The sequence below is a fragment of the Pinus tabuliformis genome, chromosome X (assembly GCF_031772625.1).
Source record: "Pinus tabuliformis cultivar Carrire ecotype Pingquan chromosome X, CPIR1, whole genome shotgun sequence".
Classification (NCBI taxonomy): Eukaryota; Viridiplantae; Streptophyta; class Pinopsida; order Pinales; family Pinaceae; genus Pinus; species Pinus tabuliformis.
The window spans coordinates 1,126,747,327-1,126,775,040 of NC_142308.1; the positions used below are offsets into that span (position 1 = coordinate 1,126,747,327).

The following is a 27,714-nucleotide window of genomic DNA, read 5'->3' on the forward strand; positions in this document are numbered from 1 at the left end:
GGGGTGGCATGAAGTAATCTCTACATAATTATGGATGAGGATAAGTTACTAGTCACTCTTGTCTATGTTGATGATCTGATTTTTTGCTAGTAATAATGATGAGATGAGCCATGAGTTTGCTCAAAATATGTCAAAACCGTTCGAGATGTCAATGATAGGATATTTATCTTACTTCCTTGGAATACAAGTATCTCAAACCATAGCAGGCATGTTCATATCTCAAGCAAAATATCTTAAAGACATGCTTAAAAGATATGGATTGGAAGACGGTGCACCCATGAGCACACCTATGACCACAGATTGCAAATTAAGCAAAGATGATGACTCTCCTCTGGTAGATGAAACTCATTACAAGTCAATAATTGGAGTCTTCCTATACTTAACTGCTACGAGACCTGACATTATGCAAGCAGTAGGAATAGTGGGAAGATTTCAATCAACTCCTGAACAATCCCATTTGTTGGTTGTAAAAAGAATTTCAGATACCTGAAAGGAACTCCTGATTTCGGTCTATGATACCTTAAGAGCTCAACTCTTACTGTGACTGCATACACTGATGCTGATTGGGCCGGAAGTGTCGATGATCGAAAAAGTACTAGTGGAAACACATTCTTCCTAGGAGATTGTCTAGTATCTTGGCTCAGCAAAAAACAAACATCCATATCACTATCTACAGCTAAAGCTGAGTATATAGTTGCTATAGATTGTTGTACTCAAATATTATGGATGGAGGAAGCTCTGAAGGATGCCAACATAGGTACAAATCAACAAATCACTATCTATTGTGATAACACAAGTGCTATCAGTCTCAACAAAAATCCAGTGATGCACTCAAAGACCAAACATATACCAATCAAGTATCATTTCCTTCGTGAACAAGTAGCTGAACAAAACATCATCTTGGAATATATCAATACTAAGGAGCAGATAACTGATATTTTCACAAAACCTCTTCCTTGAGAAGCATTTGAATATCTTCGCCAAAAGATGGGGGTTATTTCTCTAGCATCACATTAAGTAGATTCATAAAGATGTTGCATGGCAGTGGGGAGCAGTTCGACAGGGGGAGTCCTTGTGCACTCCTTTGCCATTGATGTCAAAGGGGGAGAGAAGAAGAATATTGCCAACAATGACAAAGGGGGATATTGTTAATCTAGGTTGTCATTGATGTCATTATAGCAGTGTTTGTGATGGCAAATTCTTTGATACATGATTTCCCATTGATGCCCATTGATCATAATGCTCATAGTGATGAAAGTTTGATATATGATGATATGATGAGATGGAGGAACCAAGTTAATTGAACAACAACTGAACATCAATTGAACAACAAATGACGCACGAGGTCAATTGATCAACAATTGAACAACAATTGAATAGGAGAAATTGAACAGCAATTGAACATCAATAACAGAGGAGTAAAGAGAAAACCTATCGGAAGAGCGGAAGAGTGAAGAGAATTCATAGGAGAAACAACTATCAGAAGAGTAGGGGTAGGAGTATACGGAATTCCTTGATCATGGTTGAAGTCCCGCACTCAATCCTAACCATCGATCTCATAGTCAACCCTTATATCACGGTCAACTATGGGGGTTAAGGCCATTTTTAATCCATGTGCCAGTCGAAGTCCTGCAAATCGTATGATTGTGATAACATTGTGGACCCGATGCACCATTATAATATGTGCTAAAGAAATATTGCATCTGTCACATATCACAAGTCTTAAAGAGATGTAACGATGGTAAAACCTTCGATTGCGATATCATATTGTGGACCGACTGCACCACTATAACATGACTTTATACAATTTCGCATCCGCAGCATCGCTAATTTTGAAGGGATGTCAAACTGCCGATTGCGATTAAAGGTGATGATGTGACATGTGGGACCTCCATATGCATAACGTATCTTGGGAATTTATCACAAAGAAGAGGTAACTGTTCACAACTCATGAAGTTGAAGGAACAAAGGAGGCTGGAAGGTAAGCGAATGGAAGAAGAAGTCGAAAGGTCGAGAAGCCAAAGATCTGGCAAACAATGAAGGTACAAAAGATGCTGAAGATCGAGTGAGAGAGAGGTAAGCAGAAGGACAGAAGTAAGCCATAGGTCCAGCAGGATAGAAGGAAGCTGAAGGTCCAGTAGGACAGAAGGAAGCCGAAGGTCCAATAGGACAATATATAGCAGAGAGTTGGAGCCCTTGGGGTTGGTGCCTCAGAATTGGAAGGACTAGTATCCTTGGAGTTGGTGCTCCTAAATCCAAGGTTGGTGCCTTAACAAGACAGGGTTGGTGCCCTGGAGGTTGGAGCCTCAGAAAAGGTCCAAGTTGGTGCTTGGAAACTAGTTGGAGCCTTATATATATTGTACCTGATTTATTGTAAAGATTATATTAATAAAATCATTTATTCATATTGCTCATTTTGTGTTCTAAATATAAATAATTTAACTGGTAAAAATAACAATTGAAAAGAAACATTGATTCACCCCCCCTCTTAGTATTTCCAACAATTGGTATCAGAGCCAGCTTCTTCATGTTAGCTTAATAGCTAGAAGAAGGATTCTTAGTCATAATGAGAAATCAAGAAGTGTCAAGAAGACCTCCTCTTCTTGATGGCACAAATTTTGGTTTTTGGAAAAAAAGAATGACCTACTACTTAATGTCCCCTGGACCTGAAGTTTGGCATTCGGTTTTAAATGATTACACAGCTCCTTCCACTCTTCCAAGATATCAAGACAAAAAGGAAATCTTGCATTGCAAATGTAAAAGCCTTAAATTCCATCACTAGTGGAATCACTGATTCTGAATTTACAAATGTCATGAATTGTGACTCGGCCAAAGAAGTATGGGATATGCTAGTTAGCTTAGTCGATGGGGACTCCAAAGTTAAGAAGCCAAAGATTCAAACTCATAGAGGGAAATTTTAAAGTTTGAAAATGGATGATGAAGAAGATATTGCTTCATACTTTCTCTAAGTGGCTGAAGTGGTCAACTCTCTTAAAGGATTGGAAGAAAACATTAAAGAAAGCACTATTGTTCAAATGGTCTTAAGATCTCTCCCAAACAGATTTGACACCAAAGTAAGTGCTATAGAAGAAATGAAGGACCTAGATACTCTCAAGATGGATGAACTTCATGGAATCCTTATTGCCTATGAGATGAGAAAAGGAAGCCCAAGTTCCAAAGATGTAGCATTCAAGGCCTCAAAATCAAGAAAGGGGAAAGAATGGAATAACAGTAGTAATGACTCCAGTGTTGAATCCGAATTGGCACAATTTGTATGAAGACTAAAGAAAGGATCTAAGCTAAAAAGTACGTACCCTATTGTTTATTTCAAATGTGGAAGAATAGGTCATTATGTTGCATAATGTCCTCTTAAGCATGATAGTGATGTTGAGGAAATTCTAAAAGGATGGTATACAAAAAGAAAGGGTTCAATAAGAAGAATTTCTTCTCTAAGCAAGATGAGTCTGATGAAGATGAATTTGTAGTCATCAAAAAGAAATCAACTAATCAGTTCCCTCACCACAAAGGAGGTAATCATGAATTATATGAAGAAAATGACCATGCTGGAAGCCAAGAAGTATTATTCATGGCATTCACAAATGATGATGATTCAGGTCTAGAAGGAAATGTAGATGAATTGTTAAGGAGTGCCATTGAAGAAAATGAGAAATTACAAGATAAAATCATCTCTCTGAAGGTAGAAAACGAGGAAACAAATGTTGAAAAGTGTGCAACAAGAAATGCTAAATTTAGAATGTGCTAAAAATAGAACTCCTAAAAATAGCATGTTCAAAAATAGCAGTTTGGCCAGTGAGGTCATTGGCCACCTTGGGTGAGAGGTGAAATTGCTAAAAATAGAAAGTTCTAAAAATAGCATTTCTGGGTCCCTTCGTATTTATAGCAATCCCTGGTCTATCTATAGGAAGTAAAATCGAATTTGGTCTTAACAGCAGTTTAAAATATTAACTGATTAATCTCCATGAGTTAATTAGTTGTAAAAATTAAACTTGAAGTCTTTGTGAGAACATGTAATTAGTTGTCCCACTGATTGAGGAATTTATCCTTTATTCTCTCCACTGATTGAGGAATTAAGTATGAGTTCTATAATGAGAGAATCAAATGACTTAGTTCTAACTAGTCAAGTCCAGTTAAATTATTTTAACAGGTTGTTAAAATAATAAAATATAGTTTGTTAATGCTTGCATTATTTTTGATATCTGAGTATTTTCTCATGGATAACTGATGCATAACAGTTCAGACAGAGACCTAGTTGAGATCAGATGAGGGACAGTGTACTATCAGATGCTTAGATCTTCCCATGGAATATTCCTTACATGCAGGAGGAACTAGACTCCTCAAGGATTGTGTAGTAGGACCTGAGGTTGACAGTAGCTATGATCTGGGGCCATTTCACATATGTTTGTAATTAGACCCCAATCAAAATTGTGCAATGAAATAAGGGATTGGAGGACTTGTGGCCTATACATTGAGGCCTACTAAGTCTATGATCTTCATCTTTTGATTACAGAGAGTACAGGATAGCTCTTGAGCTGATATTTTTTGTAAACAGAAGAGGATTTCCACTTGATTGATAATACAGATAGGGGTTTTATGTTGGTGCTTTCCCCAGTTATATATCTTGTGTTATGTGTGATTATTTCTCTTGATCAGTTACATGTGTTTATGGTTGATGTTGCTCATGAAATCGATTTTGCTTCCGCTTAATGTTTTGTAGAAGTAGATCATGTGTTTTTCTTTAGTACATTGCATTACCAGTTTGATCTACAGGTGAAAGTTCTACATGGTATCGGAGAATAGTTAATCAAGCAAGGAACAATATACAAGCAAGAGAAAGAAAGTAAAAGTTTATTATTTGGGATATAGATATCTACTTCTCATCACAGTTCAAATTTCATCCAGATGGCCTTCACTAGTTTGAGGCTTGAGTATGCCCTTGATGGCAGCTCAAACTACATAGCTTGGAAGGATCGCATGGAGGAAGCATTGGAAAATAATGGCATTAAGGACTTCGTTGATCAAGATGTCCCCAAGCCTACTGATGCTGCTCAGGCTACAGACTAGAAGAAGAACGTGGTTAGAGCTAGGGGAATCATCCTAGAGGGAGTTTAAGATCACATAGTCTCAAGCCTCCATGGGAAGGAGACTCTGTTTGCAATGTGGAAAACATTGAAATATTTATATCAGAATAGTAGTGATCAGAGGAACCCAGCACTGAAGGACAAGCTTAGAAAGATCAAGTGTGAGAAGGGCGATACGATCACTACATTCCTAAAAAAGCTCACCAACTGCAGAGATGAGCTTGCAAGCATAGGGGTCACTACCGATGATGATGATATGATGAGTCTAGCACTCCTTGGCCTTCCTAAGAGCTGGCATAGCTACCAGGACTTAGTCAATGGAAGGGACAAACTGCCAGATTGGGAATTACTATGGTCAGATTTGATGTAGGAGGAGATCAGACGAAACACTAGAGATGGAGCTTCTTCATCAAAGAATGATGATGAAGAGAACTTGGCTTTAGAATCTAAAGCTAAGACAAGGAAAGGGAAGGCATCCTAATCCAAGTCTTCTCAAGGAGGGAAGAAGTTTGACAAGTCAAAGGTGAGATGCTTTCATTGTCATGAGTTGGGTCACTATGCTACTAGTTTCCCAAAGAGGAAGAAGTCCAAGAAAGGTTCCTCCAAGGAATGTGATGGTGATGCTCTAGCTTCACAATTTGAGATGGATTTCTCACTTATTGCATGCATGGTTTCATCTAGCATGTGATGTGTTTGTTACTTGGACAATGTAGCTTCTTTCCACATGTCAGGTGACAAGACTATTTTTAGCACTTTGGAGGAGAAGGATCTCCAGATACGGATCGAGATGGGCGATGAAGGAAAGTACTGTGTCTCAGGTGAAGGTATGGTTGTGTTCCAAAGGGAGCATGGTTCTCCCCTCTATCCTTATAATGTTATGTATGTACCAGGGCTGAAAAAGAATCTTGTGTCTATTGCTATGCTTGAGGATAAAGGCTATGATGTAGTCTTTAGTTTGGGAAAGGTTTTCCTAAGGCATATAGACACTAGACAGACCAAATAGATAGGGATTCAAGTGAATAATCTATATAAGTTATAGGTAAAAGACTGTGCTGCTTTGAGTTCCAAAGCAAAGGTGATGCATGGCCAAGATATTGGTGAGTTATGGCATATGATACTGGGCCAGTTGCATCATGGGGCCTTGAAGATCATGCAGCAAATCTCTATCGGATTATCCAAGTGCAAGCTAGAGCAAGTGAGAACATGCAAAGGTTACACTTTGGGTAAGTATGCAAAATATTCTTTTCATGATCGGGATGGTAGAGCAGGAGCAGTTCTAGAGTGTGTTAATTCAGATGTATGCAGGCCCTTCTCTACAAACTCCATCGGAAAGCAAAGGTATTATTTTATTTTTGTTGATGATTTTTCTCATAGATGTTGGATCTACTTCATGCAAAAGAAGGATTAAAACTTCTTAAAGTTTTGTGAGTTCAAAGCTTTTGCAGAGAAAGAATCAAGTATGAAAAGTAAAGGCCTTGCAAAGCGATAGCAGTGAAAAGTATATTTCCCAGCAGTTTAAGGACTTCTATGCTTCAAAAGGAATTAAACGGGAACTCATGGCACCTCATAACCCACAACAGAATGGGGTGGCAGAAAGGAAGAACATATCTATTGTGGGTGCAACTTGACCAATGTTGCATGACCAAGGCCTACCACTTCATCTGTGGGCTGAGGCACACAATAGAGCAGTATATCTTCAGAACAGAAGTCCTCATCATATTTTGGGGATAAATACACCTATGGAGGCTTTTTCTGGGAAGAGACCAGATGTGAGTCACTTCGGCATCTTTGGATCACTAGTCTTTTGTCATGTGACCAAAGATGCTCGGATGAAGCTATACCTCACAGCTGAGTTGGGAATACTTGTGGGGTACACAGATACACCTCACAACTATCGTGTGTTTTTGCTTGCCAGTCAGAGGACCGTAGTGCGCAGGCATCTGAAGTTCGATGAGCAACGAGCCATGTGAGTATCACTTGAGAGGGAGCTCAAGTTGCATGGTGATGATGAGGAACTATTAGTTCCTAAGGAGGAGGAGCCTCTTGATGATGCGGAGTAGCCGCATGCAGAGATTCCAATTGTGGAGATCACCACTACTGGAGAGTCTTCCAGAGAGCGACAGAAACGCTCACAGGAAGCTAACAGATTGATGCAGGATGCGAGAGAGAATGTGGGGCAGCCATCCTCTCAGCGCAGACAAAGGAGACCTCCTGATAGATACACTAGCTACATGGCCCTAGTTGGGGAATGAGTAGTGACTGAGCCTTCTTCTTTTGAGGAGGTAGTGCAGCAGCCAGTTTGGGTGGATGCGATGGTAGAGGAGTATGATTCTATCATGTGGAACAGTGTATGGGATGTTGTCCCTAGACCGAGGGACAAGTCAGTGGTTACTTCTCGATGGCTTTACAAGGTAAAGCAGGCAGCTGATGGTAGTATTGAGAAACACAAGGCAAGGTTTGTTGCCCGTGGTTTTTCACAGGTTGAGGGGATTGACTATGATGAGACCTTTGCTCCTGTTGCAAGGTACTCATCGATTAGATCGATTCTAGCACTATCAGCATAGATGGGTTGGCAGATCCATCAGATGGATGTGAAGACAACATTCCTCAATGGGGAGATTGAGGAAGAGGTATACATAGAGCAACCAGAGGGATTTGAGACCTTCAATCATGAGTCACATGTGTGTCAGCTCAAGAGAGCATTGTATGGGCTGAAGCAAGCACCCTGTGCTTGGTATACCAGGATCGACAACTATTTCACTGGGTTGGGCTTCACTAAGAGTGAAGTGGATGCGAACCTCTACCACATCATTGTAGATGGTAAGCTATTGATTATTGTACTTTATGTCGATGATCTAATTTTGACAGGTGATGATCAGTTGATCAAGTCTTGCAAGGAGGATCTTGCAAGAGAGTTTGAGATGAAGGACATGGGCCTCATGCACTACTTTCTAGGCATGGAGGTGTGGCAGAGAGATGGGGAAGTATTTGTTTCTCAAGACAATTATGCCAATGAGATACTCACGCACTTCCATATGGAGATGTGCAAGCCCATGGAGATTCCTCTAGTAGGTTACTGGAGGAAGGAGGATGCTACTTCAAGTGAGGTAGTAGCTGCTACTGTGTATAGGTAGCTTGTGGGTTCATTCATGTATTTGGTCAACACATGACCGGATTTGTGCTTTGCAGTGAACCAACTGAGTTAAGATATGGTTCAGCCAACCAAGTTATTTTGGAAGGCGGCAAAGCATGTACTGAGATATCTCAGAGGCACTACATAGTATGGATTATGGTACAGGCGGATAGAGGGAGTGAAGCTCCAAGGCTTCACGGATTCATATTGGGCAGGTAGTCCATCAGACAGGAAGAGCACTTCTGCAGGAATCTTCAACCTTGGGTCAGCTACGGTTTCGTGATATAGTAGGAAATAGAGATCAATTGCACTTAGCACAACGGAGGTAGAGTACATGGCAGCTAGTCAAGCTACATGTGAGGCCATTTGGATGCGGAAGATTATAGTGAGATTGTTTGGTCAGATGATGGATCCTACGGTGATATATTGTGATAATCAGAGTTGCATTAAACTCTCTAAGAATCTAGTGTTTCATGACAGGTCCAAGCATATAGATATCCACTATCATCATCTATGGGATTGTGTGGTCAAGAGGCTCATGATGTTGCAGTACATTTTGACCGAGGAATAGGATGCAGATATTTTGACAAAGGCATTTTCAAAAGGCAAGCTTGAGTTCCATAGAGACAGGATTGGGGTTGCTAATAATCCCTTTCTTATTGAGAGGGAGTGTTGAAAAGTGTGCAACAAGAAATGCTAAATTTAGAATTTGCTAAAAATAGAACTCCTAAAAATAACATGTCTAAAAATAGAAATTCGGCCAGTGAGGTCACTGGCCACCTTGGGTGAGAGGTGAAACTGCTAAAAATAGAAAATTCTGAAAATAGCATTTCTGGGTCCCTTTCTATTTGTAGTAGTCCCTGGTCTATCTATAGGAAGTAAAATCGAATTTGGTCTTAACAACAATTTAAAATATTAACTGATTAATCTCCATGAGTTAATTAGTTGTAAAAATTAAACTTGAAGTCTTTGTGAGAACATGCAATTAGTTGTCCCACTGATTGAGGAATTTATCCTTTATTCTCTCCACTGATTGAGGAATTAAGTATGAGTTCTATAATGAGAGAATCAATTGACTTAGTTCTAACTAGTCAAGTCCAGTTAGATTATTTTAACAAGTTGTTAAAATAATAAAATATAGTTTGTTAATGCTTGCATGCATGTGACAACTATTATTTTAGATAACTGAGTATTTTCTCATGCAAAATTGATGCATGGCAGTTCAGGCAGAGACACAATTGAGACCAGATGAGGGAAAATGTACTATCAGATGCTTGGATCTTCCCATGGAATATTCCTTGCATGCAAGAGGAACTAGAGTCCTCAAGGATTGCATAGTAGGACTTGAGGTTGACAGCAGGTATGATCTGGGGCCAATTCACATATGTTTGTAATTGGACCCCAATCAAAATTGCGCAAGGAAATAGGGGATTGGAGGACTTGTGGCCTATACATTGAGGCCTAGTGAGTCTATGATCTTCATCTTTTGATTGCAAAGAGTACAGGATAGCTCTTGAGCTGATATTTTTTGTAAACAGAAGAGTATTTCCACTTGATTGATAATATATATAGGGGTTTTATGTTGGTGCTTTCCCCAGTGATATATCTTGTGTTATGTGTGATTATTTCTCTTGATCAGTTATATGTGTTTATGGTTGATGTTTCTCAAGAAATCATTTTTTCTTCCACTGAATCTTTTGTAGAAGTAGATCATGTGTTTTGCTTTAGTACATTACATTACCAATTTTATCTATAGGCGAAATTTCTACAACAAAAAGAAGTGAAGACCGCTTGAAAAATAAGCTAAAAGATAAAGAAGAAATTTGTGAAGAACGTGAAGCCGAAATAGTATCGCTGAGGAAGGAATTGTAGCAAGTCAAAAAGGGTTGGGAAAGCTGTCAAATACTTGACATTATCCTAAATAATCAAAAACCTCAACATGACAAATCTTGGATAGGTTTTAAAGGAGAATCATCAAGTACTAGGAATAATGTCAAAAGCTATGCTGACATAATTTCTAGCAACCCAAAAGAAGAAAGATTATTTGATCAAAGGCCCATATCAAATACAAAGAATGAAGAGAGAGTAACTCCACGGAAGAATGTTGATTCAAATCATGGCTATTACAACAAGTACAAAACTATATTTTTTGGGCATTGTTTTTATTATAAAAATTTTGGTCAACAAGCTAAACATTGCATGGCCCGTAAGAATGAAAAACCAAAATTGAAGGATCAAATGAACAAACCATATGGTCTCAAAGGGAAAGGACAAATCAAGGCCTACAACTCTTTTGATCCCTTAGCCAAATTTGATCCAATTTTCTCATTATGTAATGATAATGGACCTAATGAACAAAATTGCCCCCTTAAAAGAAGAAAAGCAAAAAATGAGAATCCCAACATGGATAAATGTGGCCTAGCTCTATGTGCTAACAGTGATGAAAATCATTGGTTTGTGGATAGTGGGTGCTCCAGACATATGAAAGGGGACAAAAGGGAGTTTGTCTCATTGAACAAAAAGGAAGGAAATGTATCCTTTGGAAGTGGATCTACCAAAATTGCTGGAAAAGGAACTGTTACCCTTATTAATGGAAAGGGAAAGGCTCAAAATAATTTTCTAGTAAATGGGCTCAAACACAATCTCCTCAGTGTTAGCCAAATCTGTGATCAAGGACATAATGTTGTCTTTAGCACTAAAGATTGTGAAATAAGAAACTCTTCCTCAGGGGAACTTGTGGCGAAAGGAGTTAGAACATCATATAGTGTCTACATTCTGAACAAAATTCAAGAAGATAAATGTTACTTAAGTCAAACAGATGAAAGTTGGTTGTGGCACAAACGACTTGGACATACAAGTTTCAATAACTTGATCAATATCAGCAAGATTAATGCAATACGAGACATCCCAAAGTTATTCAAGCCAAATCAAGGAGTATGTGGTCCATGTCAACATGGAAAGCAAACTAGAACCAACCACAAGACCAAGGATTTTTCTACATCAAAACCTTTGGAGATCATCCATGCTGATTTATGTGGACCAACTAGAACTTTGGCACTTGAAGGAGAAAGGTACTTTGCTTTATTTGTTGATGACTATACTATAATGATGTGGATATATTTCATAAAATATAAATCCAAAGCATTTGAGTGTTTTAAGAATCTTAAAGCTCTTGTAGAAAATGAAAAGGATTCTAAGATTAAATGTTCTAGAATGGATAGAGGGGGAGAATTCACATCAAAATAATTTGATGAATTCTATAAAGTGCATGGAACCAAAAGGGAACTCTTTGCTATAGGACACCCAAGCGAAATGGGGTAGTTGAAAGAAGAAACCGAACAATTCAATAAATGGTAAGAACAATGTCAATAGTAGTTGACTTGCAGGAAAAATTCTAGAGAGAAGCAGTTGGGACAACTGTTTATACCTTGAATCAATCTCAATCTAAGACCAAATAATGAGAATACTCCTTATAAATTATGGAAAGGAAGACCTACTTCCATTAAATACTTCAAGATTTTTCGAAGCAAGTGCTTCATAAAAATCAATGATGGCTCACCAGGAAAATTTGATTCTTGGGTTGACGAAGGGATATTCCTTGGATATTCTACAAGGAGAAAAGCCTACAAGTGCTACAATAATTGACTATGGAAAATAGTGGAAAGAATTTATGTGAAGATTGATGAAGACCTCCAGAAAAAGAAATTGAATATCATGAAGTTGGCCCTCTCATTGAAGAAGAACCTGAAAAAGAGGAAAAAGATCAAGAAGAACACAAGGAAAAAGAACCATCTCGAACCCCTTAAAGATGAAGTTTCTCCAAAAACATCACCGAGAAGAGAAAATTATTGGTAATATAGATGAAGGGATACAAACTCGAAGAAGGATGACAAGTACACCAAAGAAAAATGATGTTCCTCTCCTATCTATGATAGAACCATAAAGATTTACTCAAGCAAGTAAGGATCCTCATTGGGTAAAAGCCATGGAAGAAGAAATGTCTCAAATCGAGAGGAGTGAGACATGGAAGCTGGTACCTCATCCAAAGGATAAAAATATAATTGGAACCGTGTGGGTGGTCAAAAGAAAAATGAATGGAGATGGACAAATCATCAGAAATAAGGCAAGGCTTGTTTGTAAAGGTTATTCACAAATTGAAGGAATCGACTTTGAAGAAACCTTTGCACTAGTAGCTCGTGTGGAAGCTATAAGGATGTTCTTGGCATTTTCTTGCTCAAAAGGATTTAAAATCTATCAAATGGATGTAAAATCAGCATTTCTGAATGGGGAACTCAAGGAAGAAGTCTACATGGAGCAACCAAAAGGGTTTAATCTAGCAGAAGGAAAAGACTTTGTTTGTAAGTTGAAAAAGGCATTATATGGGTTGAAACAAGCTCCTAGAGCTTGGTACACAAGATTGGATCACTATCTACAACAACAAGGCTTCAAAAAGGGGGTGGTAGGAAGTAATCTCTACATAAATATGGATGAGGATAAGTTACTAGTCACTCTTGTCTATGTTGATGATCTGATTTTTGCTAGTAATAATGATGAGATGAGCCATGAGTTTGCTCAAAATATGTCAAAAGAGTTCGAGATATCGATGATAGGAGAGTTATCTTACTTCCTTGGAATAAAAGTATCTCAAACCACGGCAAACATGTTCATATCTCAAGCAAAATATCTTAAAGACATGCTTAAAGGATAGGGAATGGAATACTGTGCACCCATGAGCACACCTATGACCACAGATTGCAAATTAAACAAAGATAATGACTCTCCTCCAGTAGATGCAAGTCATTATAGGTCAATAATTGGATCCCTCCTATACTTAACTGCTACGAGACCTGACAATATGCGAGAAGTAGGAATTATGGGAAGATTTCAATCAACTCCTAAATAATCCCATTTGTTGGTTGTAAAAAGAATTCTCAGATACCTGAAAGGAACTCATGATTTCAATCTTTGGTACCCTAAGAGCTCAACTCTTACTATAACTCCATACACCGATGCATATTGGGCCGGAAGTTTCAATTATCAAAAAAGTACTAGTGGAAACACATTCTTCCTAGGAGATTGTCTAGTATCTTGGCTCAACAAAAAACAAACATCCATATCACTCTCTACAGCTAAAGGCAAGTATATAGCTGCTACAGATTGTTGTACTCAAATATTATGGATGAAGGAAGCTCTGAAAGACGTCAACATAGGTACAAATCGACCAATCACCACCTATTGTGATAACACAAGTGCTATCAGTCTCAGTAAAAATCCAATGATGCACTCAAAGACCAAACATATACCAATCAAGTATCATTTCCTTCGTGAACAAGTAGCTGAACAAAACATCATCTTGGAATATATCAATACTAAAGAGTAGATAGATGATATTTTCACAAAACCTCTTCCTCAAGAAGCATTTTAATATCTTCGCTGAAAGATGGGGGTTATTTCTCTAGCATCACATTAAGTAGATTCATAAAGATGTTCCATGAAAGGGGGAGCAGTTCGATAGGGGGAGTCCTTGTGCACTCCTTTGCCATTGATGTCAAAGGGGGAGAGAAGTAGAATATTGCCAACAATGAAAAAGGGGGAGATTGGTAATCTATTTTGTCATCGATGTCAATATAGCAGTGTTTGTGATGGCAAATTCTTTGATACATGATTTCCCATTGATGCCCATTGATCATAATGTTCATAGTGATGAAAGTTTGATATATGATGATATGATGAGATGGGGGACCCAAGTCAATTGAACAACAAATAATGCAGGAGGTCAATTGATCAACAATTGAACGACAATTGAACAACGATAACAGAGGAGTAAAGAAGAAAACTATCGGAAGAGCAGAAGAGTTAAGAGAATTCATAGGAGCAACAACTATCAGAAGAGCGGGGGTAGGAGAGTATGAACTTCCTTGATCGTGGTTGAAGTCCCACACTGAATCCTAGCCATCGATCTCATAGTCAACCCTTAGATGACAGTCAATTGCAGGGGTTAAGGCTATTTTTAATCCATGTGCTAGTCGAAGTCCCACAAATCCTCCAATTGCGATAACATTGTGGACCTGATGCACCATTATAATACGTCCTAAAGAAATATCGCATCCATCACATGTCACGATTCTTTAAGAGATTTAAAAATGGTAAAACCTCCAATTGCGATATCATATTGCGGACCCGTTGCACCACTATAACATGACTTTATACATTTTCGCATTTGTAGTATCACTAGTTTCTAAGGGATGTCAAACCGCTACTTGAAATTAAAGGTGATGACATGGCATGTGGGACCTCCATATGGGTAACGTATCTTAGGCATCTATCACATAGAAGAGGTAATAATTCACAACTAATGAACTTGAAGCAACAGAGGAAGCCGAAAGTTCAAGCGAACGAAAGAAGAAGTCGAAAGGTCGAGAAGCCAAAGGTTTGGCAAACGATGAAGGTACAAAAGAAGTTGAAGATCGAGTGAGAGAGAGGTAAGCAGAAGGACATAAGTAAGTCATAGGTCTAGTGGGATAGAAGGAAGCCGAAGGTCCAGCAGGATAGAAGGAAGCAGAAGATCCAGCAGGATAGAAGGAAGCCAAAGTTCCAGCGGGACAGTATATATAGACAATATATAGGAAAGGGTTGGAGACTTTGTGGTTGGTGCCTCAAAATTGGAAGGATTGGTGTCCTTGGAGTTGGTGCTCCTAAAACCAAGGTTGGTGCCTTGAAAAGATAGGGTTGGTTCCCTCGAGGTTGGAGCCTCACAAAAAGTCCAAGTTGGTACTTGGCAGCTGGTTGGAGCCTTATATATATTGTACCCGATTTATTGTAAAGATTATATTAATAAAATAATTTATTCCTATTGCTCATTTTGTGTTCTAAATATAAATAATTTAAGTGGTAAAAATAACAATTGAAAAGAAATATTGATTAACTCCCCCTTTCGGTATTTCCAACACATATCTTGGATTGGACTTTTTTCCCAATTGATCCCTATCTCATCCAGTAGGTAAAGTCCTTATTCTTTAGGTACTTGAACCAAATCAATTTACCCTGTATGTCATTACTAGTAATTCCCTGCCATAGTGATTTTAGAAGCAGCGCCTAGCCAAATTTTTTGACATTTATGATACCCCTTCTACCCAACTTCTTTACTCTTGTGATCCTATCCAATTTGACCAGATGATATTTAAAACTTTTTCTTGCCCCTGACCAAATGTAGTTTGCCATTATGCGATTGAGTGAGTTTATAATCAGTTGCGGGATGCGGAACAGGTGAGCCCAATAGACCCCCAATTGTGTGAGAACTGACTGTGTGAGAGTGATACGACCTCCCATTGATAAACATCGGTGTTCCCATCCCTTAATTCTCGAGTGGAATCTATCCACGAGCCACATCCAATCTACATTTTTGTAGTTCCCAGGCTTTAGGTGGTATCCCAGATATTTCATTCCAGTGTCCAAGTTCTCTGCTTTGACCCCAAAATTCCTCTGAATATAGATGATATCATCTAGGTTGCAGGACCCATATAGTATGATAGATTTGTGTTCATTTAGAACAAGGCTAGTTTCTCTTCCAAACTTCTTAAAAATTAAAGACAGTGCAAGCCATTTGATTCTGTTGACCATACCCATCAACAGGATATCATCTACAAAGAAACTGTGAGAAATAGAAATATGACTGCTAATTTTTAGTGCTTCATATTGTCTTGTAATCACTACATTTTTGATGATCAAACATAGGCAATCCATCACCAGTATGAAGAGTAGGGGGGACAGAGCGCACCCCTATCTAAATCCCCTACCTGCACCAAAGAACCTTGATGGGTACTGATTTATTACCACATCATAGAGAACTGTCGTAACACATCCCATTATCCATTCTGCCATATTTTTTCTTATGCCTATTTTATGGAGGACCAGTCTCAGATAACCCCAGTCTAAACAGTCATAAGACTTTTTGAGGTCCACCTTCATAACTGTTGCATTCATCTTTTTTGTCTCGATAGTGTGCATGCATTCTTTAGCAACTGTCATTGCGTAATGGATTATTCTATTGTTTAGAAATCTGTATTTCTCTAGAGAAATGAGCTTTGATAATGAAGCCTTGATCCTGATGGATATTATCTTGGATATATTCTTGTAAGTAAGATTGCATAGGGAAATTGGGTGATAATCAGCAAAAGTGGCAGCCTCTGTCTTCTTTGGAATAAGAGTAATATAGGTAGAATTTAAATCAGGATGTATAGCTCCCTTCATTCTAGATTCTTCTATCATCTTTAGAAGGTCCTCCTAAAAGATGCCAATGAAGTGGACAAAGAATTCCATAGTCCATCCGTCTGGGCCCAAGCTTTTGTCCCCCTTCACTGACTTTATGGCCCAGGTTAATTCCTCTACCGTAATCGCCTTAAACAGCTCCAAGTTGTCCTCCTCATTAAACATTGTAGGATATTCATTTACTGCCCATACCTGTGAATCTGCATCCTCCAAATCCATTCTTTTATATGCTTGTTGAAAATGTGATTCCGCCAGGGCAGTGATTTCTGATTGTTTATTAAAACAATTCCCTTCACCATCTACTATCTGCCAAATTGTGTTTAGTTTCCTTCTATGATTGGAAAATCGATGGAAAAACTTAGTATTTTTGTCCCCTTCACAGATCCAAGTAGCTCTGCTCTTCAAGCGCCATGTCGTCTCCCTTATTTGGAGAATCTTCTTCTTTTTCAACTCGAGGGCATGGATCTGTTCCCTTACTTCGGCAGACAGGGAGTGGGTGGCCATTAAGCTATGTAGTGGCTTTAAGGCCTCCTCTATTTCGTGAGCTCTTGTCTCAGGCTCACCTTCTTCTTCCGCTCCCATCTTTTTACCACTGCTTTGAGGTTTCGAAGCCTGTTTATAAACCTTTCTGTGAGAGTAAGGCCATCCTCTATATCCCTTTCTTCGAGCCAGTGTGCTCGGACAAGGGAGTCGAAACCTGTGTCTTCGAGCCAAACTCTATTAAACTTAAACGGCAAACCAACTCTTATATCAGCATTGCACCAAAAGAGTGTGATTGGGCAGTGATCTGAGATGTAGTTTTCAATAATGTGGGATCTTACATCCCCCATCTTTTCCACCATATTATCTTGTATAAGAAATCAGTCAAGTCCCTTTGCTATATAATTATTACCACTTCTTCCATTGTCCTAGATAGGAGCATTTTTCGATGGACAAATGTCTACTAAATTATGAACAAAAACAATGTCTCTAAGCTTTTGTGCCATCATATCCACTGTCGTGGATTTCCCCCATAGCTCTTCGATCCCTGTGGTACAGTGAAGATCCCCTGCCAAAATAAGAGAAGATGAATGAAGGATCCCCGATGCCTCCACTATATCCCAGAAACACTCACGTTCCTTGTAAGGAGCATATACGTTAAGGATGTGTGTCGTTCCCATGATGCCTCTGATGCTTCCTACCAGGAAAATGCTTGCTGAACAGGAAAATGCCTTCAAATTTTCCCATCGGGGGTCCCAAAAAGCTGCTAAACCCCCAGACCTACCTGTAGCATCAATAGCCACAATTTACCATGTCGGAAGCATCCTCTGAAAGTATTCAGCAGTTTGTGATGCAGAGTGCATTAATTCTTGAATAAGAATATTATTATAACGAGATGAGAGAGAAAGCTATTTTAAGACGAGGAATTTTGGAAGGCCCCCCAAACCCCTAATATTCAAAGAAAAGATAAAATTCATTTAGGCCTAGTGTATATCTATATATATATATATATTACTTCTATTTTATATAATATATTATATTAAATTAGAGTGCTTTGTGATGAAATATATAATATATTCATTACTAAATTATCAAATATATTTTATGTTTATTTTTTATAATAAACAATATATTATTTTAATATGTAGATTATTATACTTAATATTATGATGTTGAATATTTTTTTAGAGTATTGTGTAGATTCATTGAAGTGTTCATAATATTCTAAAAGAAGTCTTCAATATATATATATATATATATATATATATATATATATATATATATATTCACTACTAAATTATACTTAATATTATGATGTTGATTATTTTTTTAGAGTATTGTGTAGATTCATTGAAGTGTTTATAATATTCTAAAAGAAGTTTTCAATATATATATATATATATATATATATATATATATATATATATATATATATATATAAAATATATTCATTACTAAATTATAAAATATATTTTATGTTTATTTTTTATAATAAATAATATATTATTTTAGTAGGTAGATTATTATACTTAATATTATGATGTTGAATATTTTTTTAAGAGTGTTGTGCATATTCATTGAAATGTTCATAATATTCTAGAAGAAGTTATATATATATATATATATATATATAAAATAAGACAAATAAAATATATAAAATTACAATTTTGTTTAAGATTATAATGGTAAGGTTATAATAATAAGTTATCATAATAATAAGAATACATGTTATTTTGAAACAATATACATTATAATATTTATATGTTAAGTTTAATTATTTTATTTTATATAGAAAAGGTTTGAAAAACTAATTAAGTTTGAAAGAGAATATTTAAAAAGTTAAATTATTTAAAAATAATAGATAATTAAAATATATTAATATAAAAATTAAAACTAAACATATTAATTTAAAAATATCAAAATTTAATTTATTTTTTATATAATAAATTAATAAAAAATAATCATAATATATTTTATATGAAAAGGCAAAATATATATATATATATATATATATATATAAAAGATTTTTAGGATTCTTAATTTTTTATAATAAATTTTCTGGATTCATCTCATAGTTGAAAATAATTCAATTTTAACCAATAAAAAAAATAACCAGCGCTTAAGTTTGCTTTGTGTGGAGTTTAATTCGTCTACGGGCATAAATTCATAACCGATGATGAATCGACGATTTTGATATAAATACCTCGTCTTTCTCTGTGAGATATTCATGGCCATCCATGAAACTGGTGGTTCGACCATTTCCAATCCACACATCGTAACCCGCATCTGCCAGAACAAACGCAGGGGATACATCTGATTCATCAGGGGGGTTCACCATCCATGTCCGCCCATTCTGCCATAAATATTTTCAGATCAGCGGAAGCTGGAACTAAACACAGAGGGAATGCTCAATGATTAGGGTTTACTTAAATTAGAAGAGTTATAGAAGAAATATTTTTAAGCAGTTTTTAGGTACATATAGTCTTGTTCGAAATTGGATCACAAAACATGTGAGACCCAATTCCTACTTAATAATCTCCTGTGAACCCAACTCCCTACTTAATAATCCTATAGCAGACCAAAAAAACCAGTAAGACCAAATCGCTATTTAATGGTTGGAACACATCCCATCTATTTACAGTAGTCTCACCCTTGTTGTAAACTTTATTGAATCAGTTGAAACACTCACCGATAGTTGAAACACTCACCGATAAAAGACCGTGGTTCAAGAAGACACGACCCTTTGGCTCCGAAGCAGATGACAGCGAACGAGAATTGATCCTCTGAAGCCCCAGCCGAAACCCGTCTGCGGTTGTAACCTGCAACACTAATCATGAGAAAACCAAAGTAAACATACAAATAAAAGTTAAACAAGATAGGGGTTCCTGATAAATTTTTACATTGTATTCATGACAATCATATCTGGAAGAATAAGGCTCCACATTCGTGGAGCATAATGATAAACCGGATGACTCCTGTTCTACACCGATAACGTCCATATTCACATTTGTCGCCACACTCAAGTGGGCCGAACATGTGAAAAGTAAAGCAAATATCATCATTTTCCACGTCTCCATGAAGGACCACTGGTAAGGGAATGAAGGGTATATATATATAACAAACAAACAGATCTAACACAGAAATCATATTATATATATATATATGTGAACCAGCTGGGTACAGAAAAGTGAACCAGATAAGATGGTAAACATGAATTGGCTTTCTTTGTGATGTATAACAAGATAACTATAATAAAAAGGAGATAAAATCATATTTGCTGTGGCTGAGCTTATCTGAAAAGCAAAGAAAACGATTACATGTTGGACTTGGTTCGCTGACTTTACTTGATAAAGTTATTCCACCCACAGTTAGCAGTTGGGAGAACGGGGGTTATAATTCATATATCATATATATTTGGGTTTGTAATAAAATTTTGGATCTAACAATAGAGTTTTTTTAATATTTAATTATCTGGATTCTATAATTTTTAAATTAAAAAAAAATAAAAAATTAATTATATTATATTTAGTTAAATTAAATGTTTTTGTTATTTAAATTTTATTTTTAATATATAAATTAATTTAACATTTTTAAAGAATTCTTTTAATATTTATATTATACGAATTTTATAATTTCAATTTATTATTCCAAACCATCTTTATTAAATTTCAAACTAAAAGTTAACAAAGAACCAACATTATTAAAAATATTAAATTTCAAACAAAAAGTTAAAAAAGGCCCAACATTATTTAAAAAAGGGTTATACTCAAGAAAAGAAGTTCCTAGCCCTCTAAATTACATGATAGTGAATCAAAGATTTACTCACTCTTGCCCATGAGAAATCCTTGCAGGAAATAATTGAATAAACAAATGAAAGTTTGATTGAAAAGGGAAAGCTAAATATGGGAATAATGAAATAAAAGAATTGAAGGTTTATTTGAAAATAAATAAAATAATTTTTAATATTTTTTTTTTAAATATTAATTTTGAAAAATAAATATTTTTTAATATTATTGAAAAAAATTAATTTTTAAACATTTGATTAGATCATGACTTGAAATTTTATTAAGAGCTTTGCATAATATAATCTTTATAGTCTCAAGAACATAACTTCCTTATATATTTTATGCCATAATTTATGAATATAGTTGCAATGTTGATGCATGACTTTTAGATATTTGTGTAGTGATTTTTTATTCTTAAGCTTGAAAATCTTTACACATAATCTATCTACACAAAATCTTTGAAAATAGCTCATAAGCAAGTAATAACATATTTACAATCAGTTACTTCTCAGAATAAATGCAGATAAATAACATATTTACCATTAGTTGCTTCTCACCATAATTTAAACATATTTTTGCATAAAAAATAGATATAAATAAGATATAAATAAATATATTGTTTGCACCCTAACTAGAAACTTGCTAAATAACAAATATAAAAATATGTAGAACCAAAAAAATATATTAAAATATATATAAACATGGAATTACTACTCATATTGAGAAAAAATGAATGAGGTTCTCGGTGGTCGTCACTTGCGCCTACACATATAACAATTCAATTCTAGAATTGTTGATGAGCAGTTTGGTCCTTAGGTTCATCTCCACTTCAATACTTGATGACTCACCCCAAAAGATGAGGTGGGTGCCTTCGTGGTAACTGGCCCACGTGATCCCTTCCCGCACTCATATCCAACTCGGGTTTTTGGTTAGGTTTTAATGGAGCATTAACTCTGCGACCTTTTTGAGGTTGTCTTGGTCACCCTGTTATGGTTCTATGGTGCGGGTTTTGGTTGTAGCTTGGGTTATTGTTGCTACTGGTTTCGCTCTACTCCTTTGTACCCTTACTTGATTCCTTATGCCTGATGGTAATGGCTCTCTGCCTCCCACTAGATCCGGCCTCGGCTTTGGCTCTATGTTACTAGGTAATGTTAAAATGTTGTATCATTGAGTTTGGTGGCTGCTTCTTGCGTGGTTTTTCGAAACAATGTTGGGCTTTGTGACTGTCCTGGGTATGCAGTGACTTCTCTGTTATTTTAGTTGGTTTGCTACACTTGTGGTTTGTCTTTGCTGCATCTAACTATGTTTACAGTGTGCATTCTTGTCAAGTCCTCGGCCTGACTTCCCTGGCGACAGTTCGACTCTAACACAAGGTAACCTCTCTACTCCAATTTCAGGCTCCCTCTTTGCTTTTCTTCTGCTAACAATTTCGCTCCTTGTGAGCAGCTGGGGTTTCGTGGCTCTGTGGCCATGACTCAAACGTTGTTGGTCTTGGTGTGGTTTGCAGTTTCTGGTGGTTCGGATCACCTTAACGGGCAGCGCTATTTGGTGTGATGTTGGTCCTGGGTTTGACTATGGAACCTGCTCTCCACTTCAGGTAACTTTCAGGGTACTCATGTTTACCCTTCTCTCGGTTTATTCTCCATATAACTGGTTATGTTGCCTCTCTAATCATTGTCTCTTGATTGTGCAGGCAATTCACTCCTCTGTGGTGGTGGCAAGGGTTTGGTCCTTGATGGTTACTATTTCTTCGCTCTTCCATTCCGGCCTCCACTTGAACCGAGTAGGGTCCTTCCTTTTTATCTTATACAGTCATATAGGTTGATTTTGTAGAGGCAAAGTCTTGTTTTTGTTGGTCCTCAGTTCTGTCTGTCCATCGAAATTTCTGGGTTGTTAGTTGGTCAATCGTGCCCACGGCTCTGCTGAGATTCTGGTTGTGAATTTAAATGCAATTTTTGTACAGTTTGGCTCTGGTTGTTGAGCATGGTCCCGTCACTATTTGTTTAGTTGGTCCTCGGTCACAGGAACCCTTCTTGGTCTGTAACGAAAATATTCGGAGACTATTTGGCAATTGTATATTTTTTTTGGAAGGCACTACGCCTTATGCTCTGAACCTATATTGGGTTACAGGATGCTGTCTCTGAACTATAAGAAATATTTATGCAATTTATGTATATATATTTATAGAAATGATAAATCTTCTACTTGTAAGAATTTCAATGATTTGATTTCGTGAAGTACCTGAATGAATTCTCTTACAGTGTTTAGTTGCTTCGACATGATGCACAGTCTCATTAACAGTCCCTCAATCATGTAGTTAATTTCATGCACAGTACCAGATTATAGTCATTCATAATAACAACTGTTTGATACCTGAAATGCTTCTCTTTATTGTTTTAAAATATTCTATCAGAGTTTACATTCTCATGTTTCTATTCTCCTTTGTTGGTAGTAACCCTTTGTTCATCTTTTGATTGTGTATTTAAGCTGTTGGTAGCCTCATTCAGTCGAGGAACTACCTGCAGTTGCAATTTGCAGTTACATTCCCTTTTACTATTATTGAAGTATTAGTTTATTTAAGACTATTCCCTAATCTATTTACTCTCAAAAAATAAAAAGTAATGACATTGGCTGCAACAGCCTTCTTGAAAAGAAATAACAATAAAAGTAAACTGAAGAGTAAATTTAAAAAAATTCTTAAAACAACATGTCCAGCTGTCGCCTCCCTAATTGGATGCTCCTGCATCAGGCTCCCGGGGTGAATGAAACTCATGGCTCCTATCCATGAGCTCTTTAATCGAATACCTGGTGCATTGAATTTGTTCGGCATCCAACCAAGAACTCTCCTCAATTGGATGGTCCTTCCACTTAACCAAGTATTGCAAGTACTCCTTTTGGCATGTCCACCTAGCTACCTGAGTATCCATTATTTGGTCAATCTCCAAAGGCTTGGCTAGGGGCATTTATCTGATCCATGTCCCTGTCTCTTCATCTCCCTGGGTGTCTTATGCGTGTCCTATTGAACTGTCCTCCGTATTAGCAAAAGTATAAGGGTATAGGTCTGTTACATTGAAAATGGGCGAGATCCCAATAGCCAGGGTTAATTGCAGTTCATATGCGTTGGAAGAGATTTTCCACAGTATCTGGCAAGGCCCTATCTTTTTCAATTTGAGCTTGTTATATTCTCCTCTAAGAAACCTCTCCTTTCATAGGTGTGCTAGTACCAGGTCTCCTACATTAAATTGCACCTCCCGTCATTTTAAATCTGCCTTCTTCTTATATCTTTGGCTGTTGTTCTGCAATTTAGCTTTCACTTGTTCGTGAAGATCGTTAATCATTTTGGTGAAATCTTCTTCGTCAGCAATCCTCCGTTCCAAATGACCCAAATCTCATAACTCGTGCGCTCCACAGGGGTGCACTCGTCGGTCTGTGGATGATGAGCTAAGCTAAAGTTTAGTTTACTATCTAATTTATACCACAAAGTCTGCCAGAAATGGCCCATAAACTTCATGTCCCTATCCGAAATAATAGACTTTGGTAAGCCATGCAGTCTGACAATTTTTGTGAAGAATAAATGGGCTACATGCGTGGCATCGCTGGTCTTTTTACAAGGAATAAAATGTGCCATCTTAGTAAAGCGATCCACTCTTACCATGATTGAATTGTATCCTTTTTGTGTCCTCTGCAAACCTAAGACAAAGTCTAAACTAACTGAGTCCCATGGCCTGTCTGGAATAGGTAGGGGCATATACAGTCCCATATTTTGACTGTGTCCCTTTGCCAACTGACACATATTACATCTAGCCACATACCGTTGTACGTCTCACCGCATCTTTGGCCAATAATAGAAATGACTTACCTGGTCCAAAGTCTTGTCTATGCCAAAATGTCCAGCTAGACCACCACTATGTTTCTCCTGAATTAAGTTCTCCCTCATTGAACATTCTGGAATACACAATTGTCCTCCCTTGAACAAAAATCCTTCCTGTATGTTATAATCTAACCACAAACTATTGTCTCTCAATAGTGGATTCTGGCAAGCTTCATATGCTTCCCAAAAATCTACATCTGTCTCATACAGATCTTTGAGATGTTCAAAGCCCAACACCTGCACTCTGCTTTCCTGTAAAATCAAACTTCTTCTGCTTAACACATCTACCACTTTGTTGGCTTGTCCACTGATGTGTTTCAACACAAACGTGAAACTCTGGAGATATTCCACCCACTTCGCATGTTTATGATTCAACTTATGTTGTTGCATGACATATTGAAAAATAGAATTGTCTGAAAAAGAACAAATTCATTTCCTAGCAAGTAGTGTCTCCAATGTCTCAGCGCTTGCACTGATTCATAGAATTCCATGTCATAGGACATGTATTTCTATCTACTCTCATTTAATTTCTCGCTGAAATAGGCCATCAGTTTATCCTCTTGACTTAGTACTGATCCAATGGCTGTCCCACTGGCATCACAACGAACTTGAAAAAGTTTGTTGAAATCTGGTATCCTCAAAATGGGTCTTTCGATGATCTTCTTTTTCAGTAGCTGAAATCTCTTTTCAGCCAAGTCTGTCCAATGAAAAGGTTGATTTTCTTTTTTGGCAGTGTCCACCATGGGTGCACAAATCCCACTAAAATGTTTTATAAACTTCTAGTAAAAACTTGCTAGCCCATGAAAACTTCGTACTTCAAATAAACTTTTTGGGGACCGCCAACTAACTATGGCTGCAACCTTTTCCGGATCCATCTTTAACTATTTCTCTGAAATCAGAATCCCAAATAAACCAACTCCTTCTTAAAAAATGTACATTCCTTCAAATTTAACAACAATTTATTCTACTGTAATTTTTTCAAGACACACTTGACATGTCGGAAATGTTCTTCCCTAGTCTTACGAAAAATAAGGATATCATCCCAATACACAATAACAAACTTCTTGATATATTCTTTCAGCATCTCATTCATTAAGTGCATGAATGTGCTAGCTGCATTGCTCAGTCCAAATGGCATGACCATCCATTCATACAGGCCCTCATTGGTTTTGAAAGCAGTCTTCCACTCATCTCCTTCTCGAATTCGTATATGATGATAGCCACTTTTTAAATCAATCTTTGAAAAATACGCTGCTCCACTCAAGCAGTCCATCATATCATCCATTCGTGGTAAAGGGAACCTATATCTAATGGTAATCTTATTGATTGCTTGAGAGTCGGTACACATCCGCCACTCTCCTCCTTTCTTGGGAGCTAAGACTGTTGGAACTGCACATGGACTTAAACTTTCCCGAATCAGCCCTTTGTCCAACAACTCCTATACCTGTTTCCTAATCTCCTCATTGTCCTTTGGACTCATTCGGTAAGCAGCTTTGTTGGGTAAACTAGCTCCTGGGATGAAATCAATATGGTGGCTGATACTCCATTTTGGGGGTAACTTATCTAGCAAATCATCTACTACTATATCGTTGAATTCCTGTAACATATCTTGAATTTCCTCTGAAAAATCCTTAATTTTACTATGAATTAACACTGTTCTCGATCTCCGTACAATTGCAAACTTTATTTCATCATCTCCAATCTGTTCTAGGAACTCTTTTCCCCCTAATAATAATGTCTTTGTTCCACTGCTCTCTGTTGTGTCCTCTTCCTTCATGGGTACCAACGTATGCTTGATCCCATCTTTTGCAAACTTATAACAGTTTTTCTTCCCATCATGCACTACCTTCCTGTCATACTTCCATGGTCTACCTAGCAATATATGACACACATCCATCAGCATAATGTCACATGTCACCTTATCCTTATACCTGCGAATATGAAATTCCACTTCACACTGCTCATCAACAAGCACTTGATGCCCTTTTTGTAACCAAGACACCAGTATGGGGTTGGGTGTTTCAGTATTTTTAAACCCACTTTCTCTACCATCTCTGTGGCTACCAGGTTATCAGTGCTTCGACTATCAATAATCAGTTTACAACGCTTCCCATGTGACTTACACACAGTCCAGAACAGGGCTTTCCACCGTGTCTGATCAGCTAACTCTTTAGCTGGCTTCAACAAGACTTTGTTCAACACCAAGGCCTCTCCTGTTTTAGGCATGTTCTCCACTTTTTGAGGTGGGGTCTCAGCTTCCTTGGTTGAGCAACATATGCTCCTCTTTGTCCTACTTGATCACTTTCAGGACATTCAAAAGGTTGGTGTCCCCATTTGTGACACTTGTAACACTGATAGGCATTCCCTCTACTTTTTTCATTACCTCTCCCTCGCTGGTAAGGCCTTCCCCCTCTAGATTTACCTTCTTTATTAGCCGACCCTGCAGTTTTTGAACTGCTGCCTTCCTCACTACTACTGGCAGTTCTACTTCTGCCAAAGGACTGTCCCCTTCCTCGGCCGAATCCATGTCCTCTCCTAGCATTTTGTTTCCTGGTGATATTCTCCTATACTTTTAATGCACTTGATATGCTTCTTCTATAGATTTGGGAGAGAGAATACTAATCTCATCCAGTATCTCCATCCGTAATCCATTCATGAACCTTGTTGTCTTTTCTAGGGTATCTTCGACATAACCTGCTCACAGATTCACTCTATAAAATTCTTCTATATATTCTTTAACAGTCATTGCTCTTAGTTTCAAGTTATGTACCTCTCTATATAGAGCAATCTGATAGTCTTTAGGTAAAAACTTACCTTTCATCTTGGTGATCATTCTGGTCCACTTTTTAATTGGTGGCTTATTTGATCTCCTTCGCTCTACCTGCACACTGTCCCATCACAGTGCTGCATGCCCCTTCAGTTTTGTAGCTGAAAATCTAACCCTCCTATCCTCACTAATTTCCTCAAATTCGAAGTATTTATCCAACTTGCTAATCCAGTCCAATAATACTTCACTGGTTAAACTGCCATCATAGTTTGATAGTTCAGACTTCGGTTTGCTGCTTGCTAACAAAATAG

General features: G+C 37.3%; 1 protein-coding gene across 8 annotated transcripts in view; it reads right to left on the reverse strand.

The window, feature by feature from the left end:
* Positions 1 to 20,087, reverse strand: part of LOC149143796 (triacylglycerol lipase 2-like) — a 37,612-nt gene extending 17,525 nt beyond the window's left edge. For 6 of the 8 annotated variants that reach the window (XR_016264418.1, XR_016264419.1, XM_089448128.1 and 3 more), the window contains exons 1-3: positions 19,881 to 20,087; positions 19,689 to 19,799; positions 19,184 to 19,333 (exon numbers count right to left, since the gene is read on the reverse strand). Coding sequence is in view for 6 of the 8 variants with exons in the window: in XM_089448128.1 (XP_089304254.1) it covers positions 19,184 to 19,333; positions 19,689 to 19,799; positions 19,881 to 20,057 (438 nt within the window). In the remaining 2 variants the exon portion in view is untranslated. The other 2 variants (XM_089448129.1, XM_089448131.1) reach the window with 2 other exon arrangements.
* Between the last annotated feature and the right edge of the window lie 7,627 nt (positions 20,088 to 27,714).